This window comes from Cyprinodon tularosa, unplaced genomic scaffold (genome assembly GCF_016077235.1).
Source record: "Cyprinodon tularosa strain WSP-4 unplaced genomic scaffold, ASM1607723v1 ctg821, whole genome shotgun sequence".
Lineage (NCBI taxonomy): Eukaryota > Metazoa > Chordata > Actinopteri > Cyprinodontiformes > Cyprinodontidae > Cyprinodon > Cyprinodon tularosa.
The window spans coordinates 110705-136254 of NW_024039587.1; the positions used below are offsets into that span (position 1 = coordinate 110705).

The 25550-nt window shown below is 37.1% G+C and overlaps 1 protein-coding gene across 4 annotated transcripts in view; it reads right to left on the minus strand.

The window, feature by feature from the left end:
- grm8a (glutamate receptor, metabotropic 8a) overlaps window positions 1-25550 on the minus strand; it is a 400661-nt gene that overhangs the window by 37923 nt on the left and 337188 nt on the right. For all 4 annotated transcript variants that reach the window (XM_038272284.1, XM_038272281.1, XM_038272283.1 and 1 more), the window contains 4 exons: window positions 15290-15429; window positions 9862-10008; window positions 5227-5648; window positions 3245-3611 (listed from right to left, as the gene is read on the minus strand). In XM_038272284.1, the coding sequence (XP_038128212.1) occupies window positions 3245-3611; window positions 5227-5648; window positions 9862-10008; window positions 15290-15429 (1076 nt within the window). The remainder of the gene's footprint in view (window positions 1-3244; window positions 3612-5226; window positions 5649-9861; window positions 10009-15289; window positions 15430-25550) is intronic.

Genomic DNA, 25550 nt, shown 5'->3' on the forward strand with positions numbered 1-25550 from the left:
ATGTAGATGAGTGTGTGTTAGTGTGGAAACGCTGGTGAAACGGTTGCTGTTTCTAAAAAACTTAAGGACGAAGTATCAGTACGTTTTGTAGTGTGTGTGTGCCTCCGCCGTTTAGTGTGGTCGCTTTGCTGATTGCGGATGGTTTGGTGGTCTGAAACCGACGTATGGAGCCAGTGTGTGCTCTGTGGATAAGTTTCTGGCGTGCTCACATAAGTTGGAGCGTCTGTGTTCGGGTTATTGAGACTGCCATGTTGGGTGTGCGTTAGTGGTTCAGCCCGCCATTCAGAGGCGCTTTTCTTTTGATCTAGCTCCGCGCTTCTGTGTGTGTATGTGAGTGAGAGCGGAAGTGACGTGATGATAGTGTTTTTGGCACTAACAAGTAAAATAAGCATTTTGCTGCAATGATAGAATGATATTAAAGTGAGGAAAACGTGTTTAATGTTATTATATTATCTTTTTGATATATTTTATGATTGATGTGAATTATATTTTATTTAAAGTCTATATTTTATTATTTGTACTTTTTACATTTTGTTAATTGTGTGTATTGGTTTAATTTAATTACTATTATTTATTGTGTTATTATTTAAAGTCTATATTTTATTATTTGTACTTTTTTACATTTTGTTAATTATGTGTATTGATTTTAATTTAATTGCTATTATTTATTGTGTTGTTATTTTATGGATTATTGTCTATTGTATGGATGTGTTAATGTGATAATTGTGTTAAGTGTCAGAAGTAAATGAGCTATGGTCTGTTAACGTGTCTCCCTCATCTGTCCCTCAGAGTAGCTTTGCCTCGTCTGTTCCTGTTTGGCTGTGACGTCATCCAGGAAAGAAACATCAGCTGTGCTGCTTCCATCAACACCCTTGTTTGTAGATGTTGGAGATCGGCCTGTCTTCAGGTGTGGTCCTGTTTCTCTGGCCGTGGCTGGGTGGATGTGCTCTCTTCATCCTCTGGCATGGGAGCTGCCTTGGAGCTCGTCTGCCTGGCTGTGTGTTTCCTGGACGGGGCCGCGTTTTACAGCTGCTTGTATCTCTGCTTCTGTCTCCTTGAACCCCAGTCGGCCTTGGCAGATGGCCGCTCACACTGAGCCTGGTTCTGCTGGAGGTTTCTTCCTGTTAAAAGGGAGTTTTTCCTCTCCACTGTCGCTACAAGCATGCTTAGTGTGAGGGATTGTATTTGAGTCAATGAGTCAATGCAATCAACTGGTTTTCCTTAGATAGAAAACTTTGTATCAATTTGACTGTATGATCTGGTTGAACTGTAAAGTGCCTTGAGATGACGTGTTGTGAATTTGGCGCTATATAAATAAACTGAATTGAATTGAATCTGTCGACAGACCTACAGCCAGAGACTTTGTTTTAGGCAACACAGCCTACGCTAGCTGTGTGCCACTTGCTACCGCCCAGCTTACCCCTAGGGCTGGCGCCGGTAACACTATCATTATCTTAAAAAGGGGAATAGTCTCATAATAACACGTCAAATGTATAGGGTGGTTACTCACTTTGGTTTCTTACTGTTTTTTTTTAAACATTTTCTGCTCAGTTTGTTGCTATATAAAGCTCTTCTGTGTATATTTATCACAACAACACCACAAGACCATAGAAATAACACTGTGCATATTTGGTAAACAAACCAAAGCAATGCAGGCGAGTAAGTGTGGAACTCCCAGCTTAGTTGTGGAAATAATGAAGAAAAGTGCAAGATCCAGAGTGAAAAAGCGCAAAACAATATTACATTTCAAAAGGCATAAGACTCAAATAGAACTTAGAGTACAGTATAACTGTTGGTGTTAAAATCCCTGTTCCATTAATAAGGGCTGTCAGAGTAAAAACTCTGGCAAAGCTTTGAGTAACTTGACTTGATGTGGTGACCCCTCAATTAGAAGGCAGAGGAAGAAATCATCATCATACTGTGATTTTGTTGAGATCTTATATCAAAGAAGACTTAAAGAACTATATGTTGAGCTTATTTTCAGATAAATCAAAATTGTGAAGCCAACCAAAAACAAAAGGAAGCTAATGTCAATCGGAGGCAATATTGAGCCCTAGTCATTTTATTTTTGTGAAGCATGGCCATGATTGGGATAAAAATGGATCCAGATCAAAGCAGTAAGAGCAGATTAAGGTGAAAAATTATTATTACTTTTTTCAATAAATGTAAAAAGTATTTAGTTTTGCCAAATTAGGTATTTGGGGAAACACTATTAATTTCAGGAAAAAAAGAAAAAAAAAATGTGTTTAGGAAAATTTTTGTTTATGAAATTAATAATAGTGAAGTGAACAGTTCTTATCTTTTTTGTTTAAAGATTCTACAAGTCCCTCACGTTACTTCAGACAGTGGTCACATGACTTCACAATCTCTACAGACAAAATATTCCACTGAAATATAGAACACTGTATATTACTAGATCCTGTAAATGAAGTGATGTGAATTAAATCAAACAACTTTTGGTATCAGTACACTGAAATAAAAAAAAATAATAAAAGCTTACTACACATCCAGCAGTGTTTTCACTCTCATAACTTTACTATTCCTCTCTAGTTTGTATTATATAACTACTCCCCACTTAGTACAGGGTAAATCAGTTAAACCTCACATATGTTCACTCAATCACTGATCTTGCCAAGTAACATTTTACAGCCATTGCATTTTCAGAAATATGTAGAATTAATTATGTTTTTTCTGCAACCCTATTAAAAAATTAAATATGGGCTTAAGTCCAGTTAATCAGCAGTCAGAAAATCCTCTTATACCCCCAAGAGGTTGTAAGTAGATATTGACTCTAAGCCAATAATATTGCTGAAGCTAATTGATGCATCTGCCCATTAAAATCAAGAGCTGGGGTTTTTAATCTCAGAAGTTTGAAAACTGGGATTAAAGACATGTTTTACTATAGTTACCACATGCTTATATTACTTAAATGAGAGAATTCAAGAAGCCAAGTTGTTTACAGTTAAAAAGAAACAATGGTGATATAAGAAAATTGTTTTCAATAGCTGACTTGAGTGATGATAAGTGCCTATGTCTATCTGGGAAAAAAAAAAAAAACTTCAGTCTGGTGTCTATCCATCAATTACCTTCACTCGTACACGGGGTTATTGAGGGGCTTATGCCCATCTCCAGCAGTTAATAAATGAAAGATGGGGTAGACCCAACATCATTTGCCCTCAAGTGTGCCCCCATTCAGCACTCAGTCTACTGTCTTATATTCAAGTAAATAGTGTAGTTTACTCACCCTTTCTGCAGATTGTGATGTCCCAAAGAAGATGGGGATGAAGGCCAGCCAGATAATACATGTGGTATACATGGTAAACCCGATGGGCTTGGCCTCGTTGAAGGTTTCAGGTACGCCTCGTGTCTTAATGGCATAAACTGTGCACGTCACCATTAGCAGGATTGAGTAACCCAAAGAGCAGATGAGAGAGAGGTCTGAGATGTCACATTTCAGGACTCCACGGGCTGCCATGGGGTCTTGGGTCCGCTGCTCCCCATAGTCCACTACGGTGTGGGGAGGGTCTACAGCGAACCAGACGAAAACGCCAAGAAGCTGAACTGAGATTAGGGAGAAGGTAATGACTAGCTGCGAGGCAGGAGAGATGAACCTGCAGAGGAAGAAAAGTTCACATAAGTCCATGTTTTATTAAAAAACATGTTTATCCATCTGTCATGGGAATCCAATGGGTCTCCAGGCCAGAAGAGATTTATGGTCTTTCCAAAAATCGTGGGTCCCCACAGGGTTTCCTCCATGTGGAATGTGGAAAAAATACCTCCAACAGAATGTGTCAAGGATGCAATCATAAGATTCCCTAATCAACGCAACATCCTCCCTTACAGAGAAGCTCCTCAACCCGCAGCTAAGACTGACCCCAACCACCTTAAAAAGAAATGTGCCTTTCAACCATCTTATCAAGGATTTCATAGGAAAGAAGAAACGAGTCCAATCGTTCAAACTTGGCTGGAGATTCCTTATACATATATACATTATAGGATACTACATAAAGAATTATACAGAAGAAAATCATCTCTAAAACTCAAAGAAGTAGTTTAAATGGAGACTCTCCATTGACTCTCCCTCGTTCAAATGTAGAAACCATATGGACTAGACAGTTACTCCTCAACCCAACAGAGATCAAAAGATGGTTCACTTTTCTACAGCCAGGAAGGAAAGTACACTAATCCTCAAAAATGAAAGGCTCCGTCATGAACCAAACCCTCCTTTTACAGAAGTAAAGTTGCCAATGAACGCTGAGAAGTGAATTCTCCCAGCTGCTGCAACACACTAATGCCTTCATTAAGAGTAGGCTCACCACACATCTACTTTGGGGTTTTCCCAGTCCTCCATTTATATAAAGGGAATTCCTCCAAGACTGCCTGTTAATGTTTCGTAGCCCTAAGCATATGTCATCTACACTTGGCCTGCCGCTATCATCTCCTCTGCAACCAGTGCTACTGTGATGATGCCAAGTCTCCAGACATTTCCTCTTTCACAAAGCACATGGTGACCAGATTTATAAAGTACATCTTCCACTTCCTAAAAATACTTACTCTACAATCCAAGGAAATGGGGGACACGACATGTGATACTTTTTGAGTGCACTTTTAAAAAAAACTGTTCACTTAGTTTAACAAAAAAAGCATTTTCTAGAGCTTCTAAAACTTTGTGCATTTAGCTCTTTAGATTCATGTGTGCAAACTCAGTCAGTAAAGTTTTAGTTAGACATTATTAGACAAAAGATAAGCTATTCAAAAAGAACAAACTGAAAAATAGTGACGAATAGCTGCAAAAATACTATTAAATCATTGATCTATATGAGAATGAGATACAAATAAACATTTGAAAGCCCTTAAGATAGATGTTAAAAAAGGCGAAACTCATGATTGTGTGCCTAGCAGGTATGTGAAGCTTAAAATGACTAAATCCTGCAATAACATTTTATCCACTTACATGAAACCCCCTTAACACTACCTGTAAAGTGATGAGTATGCTGCTCATTATTAACTTTAAAACTCTACAGAAAAAGTAATGATGACAAACGATTTCAAATATACTAATGATGAGGGAGTAGTAGGTTAGAGGTATATGTGGCTGGCTACAGCTTTCTGCATTAATAAAACAGCTTAATTTAAAACTACATGACATAAATAATGAGGAGGCACACATGTTAATGTCTATTATGATGGATAGCGCTGTAAACTTTTTTCTTTTTTTTTTATTACCTGGGTGCTGTTACTGACTTTTTCCCTTGCTCAAAGATGCGGTGTATCCTGTTCGTCTTTGTGAGCAGTGCAGCATAGCTGAAACACATGCCCAAGCCCAGGAAAATCCTCCGCAGTGAACAAACACCCACATCCGGCGTTGCGATCATTAGGAATGTGATGGCATAGCACAGGAAGATTCCAGTGAGGAGTACGTAACTCATCTCTCGGCCGGATGCTCGGACGATGGGTGTATCGTTGTACCTCACAAAGGTAACTATGACAAAAGAGGTGGCGATAATCCCCAGCATGGAGATGAAGACTGGTACAACGGCCCAAGGGGAGTGCCACTCCAATTTGATGATAGGAATTGGAACACACCCTGTTCGGTTGGTATCTGGTCGCATCTCATAGGGACAAAGTTCGCATGTGAACTCCGAGGCCTAAGGAATGAGCAGAAACTAGTGTTAAACATATTCAGGGCAAAGTTTAAGTTCTGTTTTGCCTGTTGAGTACAAACTCAGTCTCTAACCATAAACATTTCCAGGAAATAAACAAAAATATTTATTTTATTTTAAAAAGTATTAATTATTTTTAACAATTCATTATTTATGCTGCTATGCATTAATCCATTGTATGGTCCAATGGCCACAGCCTCATAACAAAGTGCATACCACATACTTCAATTACAACACTGCACAGGGATGAAAAAATATATTTTTACAGATCGTTTATTCATTTAGGTCCAACAAACATATTATTTTATCATATAATAGGGAATAGAAAAATATAATTTGAGTAAATAAAAGACTAACTTCCAATCATTATTTTGTCTATAAAGGTAAAAGGCTATTAACAAACAAGCTGTGCGGAAAAAAATAATCACCTCACCTGTAAAATTAGAAATTATTGGCGTTTTTTTTAACAGCTGAGTCCCCAGCCATTTGCAAACATAAATCCTGCAAGATTTTGTGGCGCTAATAGATAAAAAATAGATATAATGTAGAATAGGTTCAAAGATCCCCTAAAAAGTCCACATCGTATCCTGATGCAAAAAAAATCAAGAACAAATGAGAAACAAGGCAATTCATGGTCAATCTTGAAAGGGTCACAAAGGCATTTCTGAGGCTTTGAAAGTCAGGGTGACATTGATTAGCATCATATAAAAAAAAGAGAATATATAAAAGATTGGTAAAGGAGGGGTTGACCAGTCGAAATGATTCATAAGCACAACCAAGAGATAAAGAATAAGAGAAAGACTGGGCAAAAGGTACATCTAATGATGAAACGAATGATGACCGAAATGAGCACCTTTGGCATGGCAGGCTCATAACTGCCAGACGTTATCTTGTCAATCCCTGAAAAAATATTCTGTGTACTGACAGGACAAAAATGAAAGAGAATTGTGTGTCTTGAATAAACCTTACAGCAGTTAAGAAAATCATCTTTAAAACCATAGTCAAACATGGATCATTTAATGTAAAAGTCTTTCATAACTTTGCCAATTCAGGACCTGCAGGACTCATCATAATTATTAGAACCAGCAAACCTTTTCTCAAGAATGAACATTTCAAAGATGAATTTCTTAACATTGGTGGTGGTAAGCTAGTAAGCTCCTGCACACACAAACACGGGGAAGTCCACCTCTGGATGGCTCAAATAACACGAACCAGAAATCTAGAGCTTTGTTAAGTAGAGTCAGTATAAAATGAGGCAACAGAGGTTGCATCCCATTCAATAGGTTTATGTTGTTTTTAACAACTATGGCAATAATAAAAATATTTAGTTGAAGCTTTTTTCATCATGATAAGTAGACAGAGATTAATAAAAAAATAATACGATGTGACTTATCGTTATCTAGATGAAGACTAGATAGAGAGACTAAATCATCTGTTCATTATCAGAAAAACAAAATTATTGACATTTCTGCCTATTTTACACCCTATCCATCAGTCAAAAGTTGGAGAATCAACAATGCTATGCTTATCTAGTCCTGCCCTTCCCTATCTGAGAGCGACCGCTACAGGCTTGATGGTTGAAGAAGATGGAGAGTCCATGGATATACTTAAAATAGGATCCATCCACAAGAAAATCAAATGTATTGCAAAGGCAGATGGTGTTTGATGTGAACATAAACAAGAAGGGAAAATGCAACACCTTTAGATTTGCTATGCTGATATTGCTGCATTGATAAGGTCCCGTTGTGACAAACAAAAAAAACAATCAACATTTTCATCCGAAAAGCCAAACTCTAAAACCTGAAAGGTTGCCAAGAGCAACACTTTAATTGTTTTTGAGGAGAACACATGTTCACACCAGTTTAACTGTGAGTCACAACAAATGGAAAAATACCTCCAAAATAACTCATTCTTAAGTTAAAAATGGACACACAATAAAACCATATCTTTAAACTAAACATAGTGGTAATGAATACATTTTTGGTTTTGTTGTTGTGATAAAAAACGAAAAAAATTGGAATATTTCATAACAAGAATTACAGCCATTCAAAAACAGCAGATGGTAGAAATGGGCATCATTCCCTATGGATAATCACTATTCCCTAAAAGTGTCCCAACATACTGCAACCATATCTGAATTAATGTAGTTTTCCAGTTTACTTCATATCGATGCAAATGTAAGCTAAGACTGTTTTTTTTTTTTGTAATCTTCCCAAAAATGTAGATATCTGCCACATAGAGAAGATATGAGTATTTCATTCTGTGACCACTTGTTAAGGGAACCATTCATACATCTTTGAGCATTTGCTCTATTGCCACACTTATTCAAATCAACAGATCATTGATTTTATAGCCCATGAATGAATGTGTAAAATATGTACTGAATGTTCAGTCTCATATGAGCAAGCTGCTGCTCCGACTAATATTTTTACTGTCTTTATTGCTTTACTGAGCAGGGATCACTTTTTTAAGTATGTTTGCCTGCTCGTAGAATTTTTAAATGTAATAAGAAGGACGATAGGATGCCAAATTGTCTCCAAGATATAATTATAACGAGAGATATATCTTCATAATGTGTGATCAGACTCATTCCCTCATCTCATATAAAGCATTTCCTTTGCTCTAAGAGCATATCTGGGGTTCTGCATATATACATTAATAATAAGCCACCAAAGTAAGTTTTTTTCTTAAACAGCTGATATGTATTTAAACAAAGAGCAAAGACTGTTTTCAGGGACAGAACAGGGAACGAACAACACTTTTAAATTTCATATAGGTCAAATTTTTGTTAATTTATTCATCGAAGGATAATCACCACTTCTCCCTTTTATTCTATTGTGAGTTTACAGGTCTAAACTAATCCATTATATCTTGATTTGAGAGTTCTCTCATCCTTTAGCCCCGATGAATGACAATAAACTGAGGCAAAATTAACAAATGATAGCTCAAGTATTTAAATACACCACTTTCAGGTGTATATCAGAAAAAGTAACAAAATCTGTAGAGAAATTTGAAGGGGTTTGCTTCTGTCGACATATAACTGATATCTTTGGAATGTACAATCTTTTAAACAAAAATGAAAAAAAAATAGATCTATCTATCTATCTATCTATCTATCTATCTATCTATCTATCTATCCATCTATCCATCTATCCATCTATCCATCTATCCATCCATCCATCCATTCATCCATCCATCCATCCATCCATCGAAATACGGAATATATGGGAATGTCTGGCCACTATGCTGTTTAAGAGAGAGAAGGGTTCTCTGTCATAAGAATGAAAGTGTTTTGGTAAGCAAATTTGCATATCACAACTAAAAAAAGCAAATGACTGTGAATTCTAACTGAAGCTGGTTAGAGTGCAATATTCACACTTAACCAAGACATGTGCCAGCATGAGCTGAAACGGTACTTAATAAAAACAAACAGAAAGGCCAGCTTAATAAAATGCACCCACCCCAAATTTTTTTTATACGTGCCCTGCGTTCTGATAAAACTGACCATAGTTACCATCTTTACATTTGGAGGAAAGAGAAAGGTCCTTAAATGCCTGAAAACACCATTATCATCATAATAGGGGTGTTAAACTGCAATGGGGATGTGCACATCTAGAAGAAAGAAAATTCTCAAGAGAAAATGAGACGCAACATCTAAAGACAACAAGCAGAAAGTTAAAGTTGTTTTATAAAAGGGTCTTCTAAACAGATGAACACAATTACTATATTGCTAAATTAGTGATAACACTGTTTCAAATGAAGTAAAATCAGGGTTTTAGATTAGCCCTGATCTCAATGATATCAAAATTACGTGGGTGGAGCAAATAAGGTGTACAACATCAGCTGTGCTATAAAGTTTGAACTAAAACTTCAACCAATCAATCAGAACACAGAAGACATCTGAATTACATGGTGCAGTCCTTAAAAGTATTTGTACGAGGTACTAATGTATATAAAGACAGTTTTTGCTTTGAACTCAATTTATATCTTTTTTTTTTCCAACAAAAAGAAAAAACATAAAACAAACATGTAATTATCAATCTTTATGAGTATAAAAAAAATAAAGTTTTTTTAGTCAGATAAAGTCCGAGAGTAAGGGAAAAACATTTTTGGACATTCTATGATACGTGGTATCAATCTGCAAAAAATCAAATTAATACAACTTAAGAGTTGTTATTTCTTTTTTAAAGAAACCTACTTGATAGTGGTATCCTTCACAGCTTTCACAGTGCCAACAGCAGGGCACTCCCTTCACAACCTTCTTCCTTTGGCCCATACGACATGGCAAACTGCACACGGAGGCTGGCAGGGACGGGTCACGCGTCTTCCAACGCATTGCCTCCATCTGAGAAAGGCACATATGTATCATTAATTAGCTCTGTAAACAAATGGACAATTTAACCTCTTACCAATCTTGTCAGTGAAAATAATGAAGCATGGAATTTGACATAGCTCTCATTACAGTGTGTTAACTGTGCTTTAACCTTGTGCATACCTGCAGCTACTGTATCTGGAGGCGATCTGGGAGAGAATTAGTACAAGCAGACCCTCTGATTGCTTTTGAGAGAGCTCCCAGGCACATAACACCAGCTTTTCTAGAAGCCAGCAATCATACCATAATCAGAACTGGCAGAAAATAAGCCATCTGTATTTCCCCCTTTTGTTTGTGTGTATGTGTCTGTGTGTGCATATGCTCATCCATGTGTGCATTGCATTTGTTTGTGTTTGTGTCAAACTGGCATTACAGTGAATCCCTGAGCTTTCTATCTGTCTGGTTTGTCTATGCCTTCATGTGCTCGTTCTCTAATTTGTTTTTTATGCATGCAAGAGTTTGAGGAAAAAGTCTATTTGCAAAATGAATTTCAGAAAACTATCGATTGTCATAAGTATGGGTAAGATGAATGAATATAAGTAATAAAAAAAAGGGCATCAAATGTAATCAGTGGAATCCCTGAATTCTGGGGGGTTAGGGTTTGATTTCTTTGATTTCTCCACTTTGAATCCCACTTCAGGGGACAGTTCATTCTCCCTGGCTCTTTCAAAAACAAGAGACTGTAGCATTGCATGCCTGAGCATAGCAACAGGTGCTCATTTACTTTTTGTTTTGTCGATCATGTATCAGTACGGAAGCATTTGGTCTCTATTAGTCTCATCATCTGCCATTTGGGTTTCTCTAATGAAGCCCTGCGTGGATTAATAACACAAAACTCCAGCATCCTTAAGCACATTAAATGTATTCTTAATCTGATATATATGCATCATGGTCACAGAGTGACAGAGTCACTGTGTGAAGTTTAGCTTTTAGATTATCTCATAAAAGGCTATTTTTTCCTATAAAAGTAAAAACAACGTTATCCTCATGACAAAGCAAAACAGACAGACCCATGGCATACTTCTAAGAAGCTTTAAAGGTCATTTTAGGAATGCTTTACTAAGATCAGAGGTGGGTTGAGTGCCCGTAAAATGTACTCAAGTAAGAATAGCACTTCTTTATCATTTTCTTATTCAAAGAACTGACTTCTCCAGTGCTTTCAACACCATGAAAGGAAGCTAGAGGACACTGGAGTGGACAAACATATTGCTGCCTGGACATCAACAACCTCAATGACCGCCCTCAGTACATGTGGCTGCATGGCTGTCAAGTCAGAGGTGGCAGCATGCAGCACCGGGACCCCCCATGGCACCGTTCTATCTCAATTTCTCTTAACCACTATACTCGCACTTCACCTACAAGAGGGACAACTGCCACCTCCAGAAATCCTCAGATGACTCGGCCATTGTGGGCTGTGTTTCTGAGGGGAATGAACTGCTGTACTGGTCGGTCATCATGGACTGGTATGAGAACAAGCACATGTGTTTAAACACCAGTAAGACAAGGAGATGGTGATCAACTTCAGGAGAAGACCCTAACCTCACAATCCCATGAACATCCATGTGCGGGGCATAGAAACTGTGGAGAATTTCGAATAGATGGGGGTTCCTCTCAACGATAAACTGGAATGGACTCATAACACCAAAGCCCTGTACAGGAATGGCCAGAGCTCACTCTACCTCCAGAGGAGAATGAGGTCCTTTGGAGTGAGCTGGCCCCTGCTTAAAACCTTCTATGACTCTGTTGTGGCATCGGCCCTCCTCTATACTGCCAGGCCCCTGGCAGTGCAGAGCAGGACAGAAAGAGACTGAATAAGTTAATGAGGATGCCACTTCTATCCCGGCTGCGCTCTGGACTCTATGAAGGAAGTGGCCGAGAGGAGGTCCAAGCCTTATGTCGCCTTATGTCTCTCCTTTATTTTTTAACATCCACTGTATCTATCTGGATACACTGTATAAACTTCATGCACCTTTTCCTCCATTGTGCACCTCCAGTTTGTTTATATGAGCCTATGTCACAATTGGATTTCTCCATTGTGAGATCAATAAGTTCTATTCATTTATTCATTAATTCAAGTAATATAAAAAAGTATTCGGTAAAGAGGCTGCTGGAGTACTGAGTAACTGTTGGATAATAACATCAGTTATAATGTTTATTAATAATACAGGTGCTGGTCATAAAATTAGAATATCATGAAAAAGTAGATTGATTTCAGTAATTCCATTTAAAAAGTGAAACTTGTATATTATATTCATACATTACATACAAACTCATATATTTCAGATGTTTATTTTGTTTAATTTTGATGATTACAAATGACAACAAATGAAAATCTCAAATTCATCATATCAGAAAATTAGAATATTACTGAAGACCAATAAAAACAAAGGATTTATAGAAATGTTGGCCAACTGAAAAGTATGAACATGAAAAGTATGAGCATGTACAGCACTCAGTATTTAGTTGGGCCTCCTTTGGCCTGTATTACTGCAGCAATGCGGCATGGCATGGAGTCGATCAGTCTGTGGCACTGCTCAGGTGTTATGATAGCCCAGGTTGCTCTAATAGTGGCTTTTAGCTCTTCTGAATTGTTGGGTCTGGTGTATTGCATCTTCTTCTTCACAATACCCCATAGATTTTCTATGGGGTTAAGGTCAGGAGAGTTTGCTGGCCAATTAAGAACAGGGATACCATGGTCCTTCAACCAGGTACTGGTAGCTTTGGCACAGTGTGCAGGTGCCAAGTCCTGTTGGAAAATGAAATCTGCATCTCCAAAAAGTTGGTCAGCTGCAGGAAGCATGAAGTGCTCTAAAACTTCCTGGTATGTGGCTGCGTTGACCCTGGACCTCAGAAAACACAATGGACCAACACCAGCAGATGACATGGCACCCCAAACCATCACTGACTGTGGAAACTTTACACTGGACTTCAAGCAACGTGGATGAAGTGCCTCTCTTCTTTTCCTCCAGACTCTGGGACCTTGATTTCCAAAGGAAATGCAAAATATACTTTCATCAGAGAACATGACTTTGGACCACTCACCAGCAGTCCAGTCCTGTTTCTCTTTAGCCCAGGCAAGACGCTTCTGACGCTGTCTGTGGTTCAAGAGTGGCTTGACACAAGGAATGCGACAGCAGAAACCCATGTCTTTCATACGTCTGTGTGTGGTGGTTCTTGAAGCACTCACTCCAGCTGCAGTCCACTCTTTGTGAATCTCCCCCACATTTTTGAATGGGTTTTGTTTCACAATCCTCTCCAGGGTGCGGTTATCTCTCTTGATTGTACACTTTTTTCGACCACATCTTTTCCTTCCCTTCGCCTCTCTATTAATGTGCTTGGACACTGAGCTCTGTGAACAGCCAGCCTCTTTAGCGATGACCTTTTGTGTCTTGCCCTCCTTGTGCAAGGTGTCGATGGTCGTCTTTTGGACAACTGTCAAGTCAGCAGTCTTCCCCATGATTGTGTAGCCTATAGAACTAGACTGAAAGACCATTTAAAGGCTTTTGCAGGTGGTTTGAGTTAATTAGCTGATTAGAGTGTGGCACCAGGGGCCATCAATTTTGAACCTTTTCACAATATTCTAATTTTCTGATATGATGAATTTGAGATTTTCATTTGTTGTCATTTGTAATCATCAAAATTAAACAAAATAAACATCTGAAATATATATGTTTGTATGTAATGTATGAATATAATATACAAGTTTCACTTTTTAAATGGAATTACTGAAATCAATCTACTTTTTCATGATATTCTAATTTTATGACCAGCACCTGTACTAGCAAACAGACTTTATGTTCAAGTTCTTGCATTTTAAAAACTCAAATGCCTGAAGAATACAAATAAATGTCATGGATATAAAAGAACAAATCCATGCATAATAAGTACATTTACCTTTTTTTAACATTAAACTTAGAAAACCAATCCTTACAATGAGACCTGTATATATGTAAGGACATGATAATGAACGTCCATAGGCAATATCTACTGTTTACTGTGTGTTTAATTGATTTTAAATTAGTTAAAATCACTTAAAGCAGATTTTAATGTAGCAGTAACAAAGCAGGGTTGTAAAACTTAAACCCAGAGAAAATGGAGGCACACCAGTACTGCCTTGTGTAACCAGGGTGACTTTAAATGTTGCCACCAAGATGAGTCAGAGAAAAAATATATCAACATTGAAAATGTGCCAGCTTGGTTTGTATGAGCTCTAAAAATAATAATAAAAAGTTTTAACAGGGCACAAAGCAGATGGATTTTTTTCACAGACGTCAAAGGTGATCCAGTTTAGCTGTGAATTCAGAAAGTGTGAAGATTCAGTGTGAAACATCTTTGCAAGTTTAAGCCATATTTATTTTATGGACTCCTTAAAAAAATAAAATAAAAAATCCATCACTCAGTGCTTGTGTATTGATGCGCAGGGTGTCATCTGTCGCTGGCTGAACTACTGCTGGGAGAAACTACAGCCCCGTCTAGACCCTGTGATTGATGGACTGCTGGATGGTTACTGTTTCAATGGCTCAATGGAAACCTTAACTTACATATATTGACTTTAAATTGATAAAGCTCTATATACGGAAATGAAAACAAGACTTTTGAGAGAAAAACTTGGATAAATTATCTTAAAATGCATGTTTGACTGAGAACCAATCTGAGTGACATTTATGGTAAATGGTAAAATGGCCTGTCCTTATAAAGCACTTTTTCACACCTCACACTGAGGTGAAGTGTCTTGCCCAAGGACACAACGACACTGAAAGCGGGAGCTTGGTCTCGAACAGACAATCCTCCGATTGCAGGGCAAACTCCTCCTCACAACACCACTGTCGCCTCCCATTTACATTAACAGGCATTCAGAGCATACTGTGAACGTCTCCACATTGTGCTCATATATATATACTGCACTTTAAGCTAGTGTTAAAGCCTGTTTATATGGTATAAATAATATCCATACTTTTGTATCCATTAAACTTGTTATGAAAATTAGTACATGAAAAAAACGTTTATTGTTATATTTTACACTGATTTGCAAAAAGGAAAATAAAATGGCTTATGCTGCGCAAGTATATGGTGTTAAACAAAACTGAATTTTGTCCGATGATATCAAGAAAAACTGACCATTTTAATTACCCTTACTTAATATTTAGGGCTTTCATGTTTCTTTTATTTCTGTAAGTTGATCTGACTGGGATCTTGTGGTCTGTCAGGAACAGAGTGATAAAATGCTTGTAGATTTTTGAGAAAAAAAACTCACCCTCAGATGTAATTTGTTGGTCCAGGAGCCAATGACTCTGTACTCAGCTGTGGATCTGTTTGTAATCTGGTACTGGAAAATGTCATATCTTCCTGGAGCATCTCCATTCTCGTTGAACATTACTGGTGTACCGGCACTTCCTGGAATAAGTAGAAAATAAAAAGGCTTAAAATTCAATAAAATGGTTCATATATGTTATTACATGGGCCCTTTTCCCCCAAAGGAAAACAAATCTAAAGAATAGAAAACAAAATCAGGATCCAAAATTCATTATTAGGTTATTTACTGAAAACAAACAGGAACCTTGAATACAGAACAAAAGGATATTTCTTATCTTTTGTATCTAAACTTTTTTTTTTAAGTCTGTGATGGGTAGCAACTTTCTAGGATGAATGAGGACTTAAATCAAACAACCTAACTAATCTTTAAAACAGTGTAAATCCATTTGATTACAAAAACTATGGGTTTCATTTAAGTTGCGAATTTTCATTTGAAATGAAATTAAGCACCATCCCACCTTTGATTGCTGAAATATTGTTAGCAATCCCCCCCACACACGCACACACCCACACACACAAATACTGTGCTGATGTAATCAAAAAAATATCTAAAGCACTTAGTTGAAATGTCTAACTACCAGGATCTGTATAATGCTCTCACACTCTCATCCTGATGATGTTTTCCTCTGCTCCTACACTGTTTTACTAGTAAGCAGCAAGGTATTAAAAATATCGAGTACAATCTTTTATTTACGGGTGGATCATCTAAATAAGTGGTCCTCCTAATTGTGAATCATTTTGGTGATATGTTTACATGGGTCAGCCCTATGTGCTCATCCCCAGTTAGCTATTTTTTTCTGTATTTTTTCACTTTCAGGCATTTATATGTGGTGAGCTATGGTTTCAGCCAGTCATTGAAGGTCACCGTTCTCACTGCGGTTCTTTGAAAATGGCTAAGGATTGTAAGAGAAAAAGTGTCTACGAAGTGTATGAGAAGGATAGAAAAGCCTCAGAGGAGGCAGATATATCCCAGAATGCTTTGCGCAAAGTACTCACAAAGATTTATGGGATTTGCTGTCACAGCGGCCCACGACTAACAACAAATATGGCGCCAGCACCGTGCAGTGGAGGAGGAGTTATGTGACCAACGGGAAGCTAAAGGTAGTGATCATATGTCCAAATGATCAGTTAACTGAGTTCACTATTGAGTCCACTATATAGTCCCCCCCTCTATACAGTGTTTGAGGGTTTTAGGGGTTAGGGCAGATGTTGGGACATAGTAAGCTTGCATTAGCTATTAGAACAGCAACTTTTAAACAGAGCGTGCACAAGGAGAAATAGGCTTGTGCATGCTCTTGCACGCATTTAATAGGCGTTCCCTCTCTGGAGCAGGTACAGGGTTGTGCATGTGCATTGCTTTTAAAGTGGAGAGGACGGGTCTTTTCAAAAATTAGCAAAAGCCCTCCACATACCTTTAAGTGCCTCACTTAAGTCCATTAAAGTACATTAAACTTTTAACATCAACATGCATATATATGAAGATTACATTTTAGAGACCACTTTGCATTAAAGGGTTAATAATAACTTTAGTATTTACATTTCTTTGCTGAAACAGCTTGTGAATTTCTTTTGAAATACTGGTACTTGCTTACCCATGATAATGTTTTATTGAACAAAATAGCTTACAGCACCTCCACAGGATGCGCAAACTGTGCAGCTAACCCAAGAGTTGTCTATACAGATTTCTTGAAGTTATATTTCCTCAGACAGCATGTTTATGAGCTATGACAGCAAAGGCATAATAACTTCTAGTTCTCGCCCTGAGATGTGTTGTACCTGTATGTGTTCTGCAGATTGGATGTGTGCACGCATCGGTAAGTTTAGATTTCCTTTCAGATTTGGTTTTCTCACCTCCAATAAATCTTAACACAAACCTTTATAATCCTCTTTCTGTCCTGCTCACCGCTTTTCTCTCTTTAGAGTGGCGTACAATCACATTTTATTGGATGGTGAAAAGAATAAAATAAATTAGATTCCTGAGTAGAAAATATACCATTATGGAAATTTTACTTATCAACAGGAAGTCATGTATAACTCATGTTCAGTTTAAATGTAAAAAGTGTGAAACAAGAACGTGATCGAACTGAAAGACTGAAATAGTGTCACAGAAAATGGAAACAAAGCCAAAATGAAAGGAAATAAATCTATTCAAAAAGGGATAATGCAGGAAAAAAGACATGAGATATGAGCTGAAAAAAAGGTGGTGAGAGAAAAAACACAATTACAAGGCAGAAGGCAAAGTGGACGTAAATGAAGAAAATAATAAACATGGGAAGGGCTCTCCATTTCAGAAGAAATTATGAAAGATATGCTAATAAGCTGGAAAGATAATGAAACTTATTGAGAGGGCGTAATCGATAGTGAGACAAAAGCAGACGTTTCAAGCTTTGGAGGATGCCATACATTATAAATAAGTGCCGTCGCTGAAAGAGGTAATGCCTAACTGCAGTCTCTTATCCCTCCTTCTTTAATTTCCTGCCTTAGACATTTTTTTAAACTTCTGATTAAGGATCAATGTTTTTATTCCTTGGGCGCTGCCTTAGCATGAACAATACATGACACTGAAGATGAATTGCAGCATCTTTTAAGTTAAACTATAGTCCCTCTGAAAACTTATTCCAGAAAAAAACAGCCATCTCCTACATTATTTATTTATATTTATTGTGTGCAGATAGTAGTATTGTAAGGGAGTGCTAATTTATCAGATATATCATCTGTAAAAGAAATTCAGCAAAAAAAAGAATGTTTATGAAAGAATGCTGTGGTTTACATGATTTTTTTCTATTTTACTGTTCAACAGCATCCTAAAGATCCTGCAATGTGTTAGATTATCTCAGAGGTCCCTAGATTACTGTGCACGTACAGTACAGCCACACTCATATAATCAATTAGTATGTAAAACCTACTACATTATCTACTAGAAGTCACCATTAAATAACAGTACACTGTGGACCATTAATCCAAGCCAGATGGATCCATGCTTTTAAAGTTATGCCAAATCTTAACCCTACCATTCAAATTTTTAATTGTAGCCTAAGCTCCATATTCCCTGGCTAACAGGAGGAGAACTAGGAGAAGGAAATAAATCTATCAGTCTGATTTATTGATTAGTCCAAAACCAGTTAATAGTGCCAAATATTTGGAACATTTAACCCTTAGTTCCTGTATCTAAATTGTAAAGCAACAAAACAATTTCAGTTTGTAATTTTTTATCATCCACCAGGTCCTTACTCTCTACTATCAGATTTATTGTTAAATACTTGAGCTTTATTATACAGTAGTGGGCGATTTTTATATTTCTGCCGACATTGAAGGTGGTACCTTAAATGCAGCCTTTAATGCCATCTTTGTCTCGATTGGTTTTATTCAAAATATGCGTAGTCCAACACATCTTTATACTTCGGACCTTGTGCTGATATAATGTAAGGCATTGATTGTGGAGAAAAAATAGCATTTCCTTAGAAACCCTCTCCAATATGACTACTTTTTAGTAACCTGCAAACTCATTTTTTTTTCTAAGTTCTCTGTCCCCAAATGAAGGTTTCATTTCAGCAGATCGCTGTCAGATACTCCAATAATATTTCTTTTTCCTTTCTGGGTATATCTCTGGGAATCTATGTCCCAGAGCTAGATACTAGCGCAACAGCTTTGCTTTCACAAGCAGACCATTTTGACTGTTGCCCTAAGCAGTGTTGTGCATGAACGCATTCAATGAATGAAGAAGAAGAAAAGAAGAAGAAAGTTTTGAAGAAATGAACATGAACGAGGTTTACATTCTAAACGGCATACACACTCACGTTCGCGTTCAGTTGATAACACTTTTCGTAGGATAACGTCAGGTTTTACGGCACTATTACAGCAAACAGCATGACAAACCAGCTTGTCTACTGCTAGTACTAGTCTGCGCAATTCACTCATCTACTGATATTTCTGATGCCAGTTTTGCAGAGCGCTTGGTAGAGTTTTATGAACTAACAAAGAAAGTCTGGGACAGAAAAAAAAATTATTTTTTTTCAAAACTGTACCCACCAGGACTTAAATGATACAAAGCATCTGAGGGACACACAAAGACACACAACCAAGCACACACACATTTACACCAAAGGAGAATTTAGAGAAACCAATTAACCTAACAGTCTTTTATTTGGACTGTCGGAGGAAGCCAGATTACCCAGAGAGAACCCATGCATGCTCAGGTAGAACATGCAAACTCCATGCAGAAAGACCTGGACCAGGAATCGAACCTAGAACCTTCTAGCTGCAAGGCAACAGTGCTACACACCGTGCCACAGTGCGAACTTAGTTCATTTAAATCTGTGTGAACTGAACTATGAGCTTGTTCTTTGTAATTATGAGCTGGCACAACATTGAAAATAAGGTTCTGCTTGGTACTTGTACATGAAACTTTATTGAAAGTTATTTAGGGGGTAAAATCATTGACAACGGACACGGCTACAGAAAGTGAGGTAAGAAAGAAAGAAGGGATAAGAACTAAGGGCAGAGATAAATAGATAGACTGGAATGGGTGCCTGAAGAGTGAGAAAATAAAACTAAACAGCAAAAAATAGACATCACAGAAGACATACAGTTAGTCCTAGAAGTCTGCTTCCACACCTGTATGAGATGAGAGGAACAGAAAACAGACAACACACAGCAAAAGGAAGAAAACACACAAACACATCACAAAAAATGCCTCAAGAGCATCAGGTATCCCTTAAAAATCCTTGTGTATGTGTAAGGCAAAACCTATGGTGATTACACAATATTATCCATGGCGGTATACATCTGTTGCTGCAGTTTAGCATTCAGTATTAGTGTGCATCTTTGAGCGCCTGGAACCAAATTCCGGTGGTATGCATGCATTGGCATGCTCCTGTAAAAAGGATTTACAAAACTTACTTAGAAAGCCTTATTATTCCAATAACCACAGGTGGGGATGAGCATCAGGAGCAAAGCCAGAATGGATGACCCATCTCCAGTACCCCGATTATGCACACCCTGATTCCCTACACATGTATGTCTTGAAAATTGTATAAATAATGTTGACTCAGGGCTCCCCCAGCCTGGGAGGACCAAACCTGGTGACCCCAAAAATTATGGCAATGGTGTCTCCACTGGTCTGCATTTAAAGTTGATCCAGCAGCTGCAGTTGATCCAGAATGCTGCTGACTACGATTCGACTAAAAGTAATGAAGTAGAGCACAACCCGTTTATCATGCCATTCAAATGTACTTTTTGTGTTTTTCCCCGTTATTCAATTTACATGAAACACTTAACTGTCTCATCACTGAACTATGTTCTTCAAAAAGCTTGCTTGTCTAAATTGTTGAATAAGATAAAGACAGAACCTTTTTTTTTAATCACTTGAATTCCCTAGGAATGTATGAGACACTAAAAAGGGTGACATTCTGAGAAAGATAACAAGTGGAAGCCCCTAACTGACACTCTTTTTCTAATGTTTTGATTGGAGAGATGCAAGGGCATGGGTGGTGGAGTGATTGATTTTTCTGTCAAGTTTATCTGTTCAGCTTGACATTCCAAAAAACATGGGGTTCCTCCTAATCTTCTGGCAGAATGCAGCAAAATAAAGCACCTTTCTGCTCAAGGACAACGCACTTCTATGGAAAAAAGAAATACAATTTTCGAGAGTTCAGCTTTGCAAGCAGAATTATTTTAACTTGTAGAGTCGAAAATACCTAAAGTACCTTCATTCTAAAATACTTCTCCAAACAGGTAGAGTCTGTGACCCTTGCTAATCTTCATGTACACTTCCTTCTGGAAAATATACAGCAGAGTGGCGAGACTTTACTGGAGAGGAACTACAAACTCTAAGAAATCAAAGCCAAAATGCACAAAAGATGTTTCCTGCAATGCAAAAAACGCAAAAATCTCAATAATTCAATGTTTCTTAAAATAAGTGTTTGTAATTTAATTGAGTAGTTGAGAAATTCACATTTAAAATAAGAAAAAGCATTGTTTTATTTCAAGTGCATATTATTTAATTATGTTACTTTAAGAGTAATTATCCTTACTTATTAAAGTATTTTTGCTTTTGCAGTGTAGTGATTAAGGACATCAAAGTAGTACCTGAGGTCTACATTATGAATTTGTGGAAAATATACAATAATCTGGTAAAACTAAATACATTTGCTTTGACCGATGTACCTTTTTAAACATAGCAAAGATTCCCTGCAGTATGACAAAAACAAGTCTCTGGGATTGTTGAGTCCTTAGTAAAAAACTAGCAAAACTCTTGTTTTATTGTCGCCTTCGAGTACAAAAGACTAAAGATACTAGCTCTTATTAAACACCGACACACCAAAGCAGATACCAGTGAAATAAAACAGCCTGACGTGAAATCGGATTTTTCAATCAGGCCAATTATCAAGATATTGGAATAACTGATAACTATTCTCATGGTAGTTTGTCTCGAAAACTTGTACTTAGAAACATTTTGTCACTGAAAATATTTAAAATTCAAAAAATCCTTTCGCCTTATCATTAGCAATGTTGGGAATGTTCCTTTAAATTGTAAGTAGTTATTACTATTACTACTCAAAAATAGTAATTGAGTTACATTTTATGATATAAATGAAGAATTTTCGTTTTCTGTTATAACTTTTAATACAATTTGAAGTGCAATTATGGAATATAAATGTTTAATAAATAAACAATCCATTCAAAGGACTACATATCTGAAAATACTAAATACTAATGTAGTGAGTTACAATACAAATATGTGAATTAGTTTTTTTGTTTGTAATAAAAATAAACAATTTTTAGAGTTATACTTTAGCATGTTGATATCATTTAACTTCTATGAAATCGGTGTAAAGCCAAGAAGGAATGAATTTTAGGCAATTTAACAAAAATGAAATATACCTTCAAATAGAATTACACAAAGAAGGAAAAAAGGAATGTATAATTTTAGTATTTGTATGCAAAATAAAAACAAAAACCTAAGCCATGCAAGTGAAATCAGTATAAGACGGAGAAAGGCTGCAGTTGAAAGTTTTTGTTTGATGTGAGAAGTTTCTTTAGATTAAAGCTACTTCTATCTGACAAATATACAACATTTGTTCCCGCTTATAAATAGGAAAACAGAAATATTTAGCATTGACTTTACTGAATCATTGGCTCTGCGCCATCCTCTCTCCTCTCAGTGTGCATTTAAGCCATCATAGTGTCATCTGCGCCTCTAGCTCAGCTCCCTTTAGCCAATCGACATCAAAGTTCTTTGCTCATCACTGCAGTAAAAATGTCTTCCCGCAGAGAGAGTGTGCATATAAATAGTTGTTTTTATTGATTTAGTTGTTGTGACACACTGCATTAGATTGCATTGGAGGCCACAGAGTTACGAAAATGTGAAAAGAAATTACTTTTCCAATGAAAAACTAAAACTGCTACTAATGTCAACACTATTTCTCTAATAAGTTGATTCATAATAACTTGCACTGATAAATTTGCTGGAGTTCTCCAACTGAAACTAAAACGTTTAGATATTTTATTTCAATACCCTTCCTTCAAAAGGTAGCAAGATGAATATTTGTCTTAATTTGTTTTTATCCAGTTGTTAAATTTTTAGTTAAGGCCTCTACAGCAGAAAAATTGAAAAAAAAAGGTGAGAAGCTATTTCCTAAGTAATATAATGACATAAAATTAAACAACAAATCTTTATGATTTCAAAAGTATATTGTCTTTTTTTATGACAAATTTTAAACAGCAGGTAGGGAAATGCGTGTCTTACCTCATATTGACAATGACTGAAACTGAAAGTCATGGACCACCAGTTAAACATTCTTAAACATTATAATCAATTTCTTTCAGTGTGAGATAATTGTACTCCTGATAAAATATATATTTTTTGTTTTAAGCTTTGTGTATATATTTAATAATAGTGCAAAACAAAGTGTGACTAGAACCTATGGAATCCATAGGTACTGAGTTCAAACCCGACTCCCACGGCTGCCACTCTGGGTCCTTGAGCAAGACCCTTAACCCCACACTGCTCCCTGGGGGCCACACAATGACAGCCAACTGCTCCCCAGGGGAATTGGTTAAATGCAGAGTTCATTTCTTTGCTCTGTACTTGTGACAGTGTAATGACAAACATGATGTCAAACTCTAAATTAAAAAACATGGCCATGAACATAATGTTTTCCTTCACCCCCTTAAAGCTATACAAACAGAAACCAGCCTTTGAGTTGATTGTTATTTTGTTACCAAAAAAAAACTTTGTGTGCTCATTGAGGTATTGCACTGAGTGATGTTCTAATGAGGGTGGGTTTAATTGCAATAATGGTGGTGTGACTGGTCTGTATGTTTCAGACGCTAACTAAATATTTAACTGAGATGTATGTCAATGACTGACAAAGAGGGAAATACTGTAAAATGTTTGCAACAATCGCTATGTCCAATGTGTCCATATATTTATTTAGCATATTGTAATAACATAAAAGAGCAGCACACATTAACACCTGCTTTAGAGGACTGCACACACACTTTACATGTTTCCCTTAAAGTGAGCTGTGATGATGTTTCTGTTCAGGGGCTAAAAATAACAGACTGTCACTAAGCTTTCAAAGCTTCCATTGCCATATACTGATTGAAATCTGGATCACTTCTCAGTGTCCTGGTTCATAGAAGGGAGGTTTTCCCTTAGAGGGAAAAACCGTAGCATAGAGTTACCCAGTCAAATGCATTATAGCGCAGTCAAGGGGAGTGTTGGCCTAGTGGGTCAGAGCAGTGCTATTGGGCTCTGAGAAGGTTCCAAGTAACCGGTTTGATCCCCACAGCCTCCACTCTGGGTTCCTGAGCAAAACCCTTCACACCCGACACACAATGGCAGCCCACTGCTGCCCAAGGGGATGGTTCAAAAAGCAGAGAACAAATTTCCCTAGTGCGGGACAATACAGGGATTTACATTTGTGCGTGCTGTATCCACTGGATTTATCCATATAGCTACAGAAATACACTGATTCTTTTCACTCAACAGTTATGCAATGTTCTTAGATTTGGAAGTATTTTCTACACTTTCTGCATGGGTTAAATGATTTTAAAGTCAAAGATGGTTTTGATGGAGCTTAGAGAAGTTATTTAGACACCAAGAACTTAACTCCTATTTGGCAATACAATGAAAAACTTCAGTGTTCTATTGAAATACTAAGCATAGTAATGCATACGTATGATGTTGACAAGGTACTTGGTGGTTTTCCAAATTTGTTTGAAAATAAAAAAATCCCAAAGGTGGAATCCGACTCTGGCTTTTTGAAAAAAGTAAATGTAGCTTGATCAACATTTTACAACTTTACACTGCAGCTAACCTTTTATGTTTAGAGCCACTGTCAGATTGGTTTTCTCTATAAAGTTCCCAGCTAAAGGACTTTGTGAAGCACAGTGCTTTCATCACAGTAATTTCAGGGTGATGTGAAGTGTTTGAAGGTTAGGTTTGTATTTGTGTCGTACTCCGTTTTTAGTGAGTGAGTGAACTAGAATATGTACAAAGCTTGACATTTCTTATAGCGGGTTAAGGTTATAAAAATGTCAAACTACATATTCTGAAGGCAAAATTAAAAGAAAGTTGTATTTCACCATATCCAATAGAACTCAAACTTAACTCGAAATAAAAGCCAGTGTAAAACAAAATAAGGACTTTAGAGGCAGTTCCATTAAAATGTCATGGGGTAGCCTGTTCCAGAGTCTGGGACCCACCACAACAAAAGCCTGATATTCTCTGCACATTGATTTGGCCATTTGCTGCAATTAGAGCATCTGTCGAGATGATCTCAGTGCTTTTTCAGGGGTATAAAGTTAGGGAAATTGCATAAATGATAGATTCCCATAAATATTGTAAAAGCTTGTACAGTAGGTAAAATAAGAACACCTTTTAGAACCTGTTAAAAGATGATCAGTTGCTTTGTGAAATAACTGCAGGTGATAAAGAGATGATTTCCCGAGTTCAAAATATAAGGAGCTGAAGTAGTCAAAACTAGATCTAATAAAGACATAAACAAGAATGATGAGGTCGCTAGGAAACAGGAAAGTTATTCCTGATTCAGAAATCCAAAACTTAATACCTTTTTCCTTTTTGCAAGGCAGCTGCAGCACCGTTCTGAACCTACAGAGCATTTCTGAGCCATTCTTCTTTTATGGTTCAGTGTTAAAAATGACTCATATTTGATGAACTACTAAGTAATGTTATA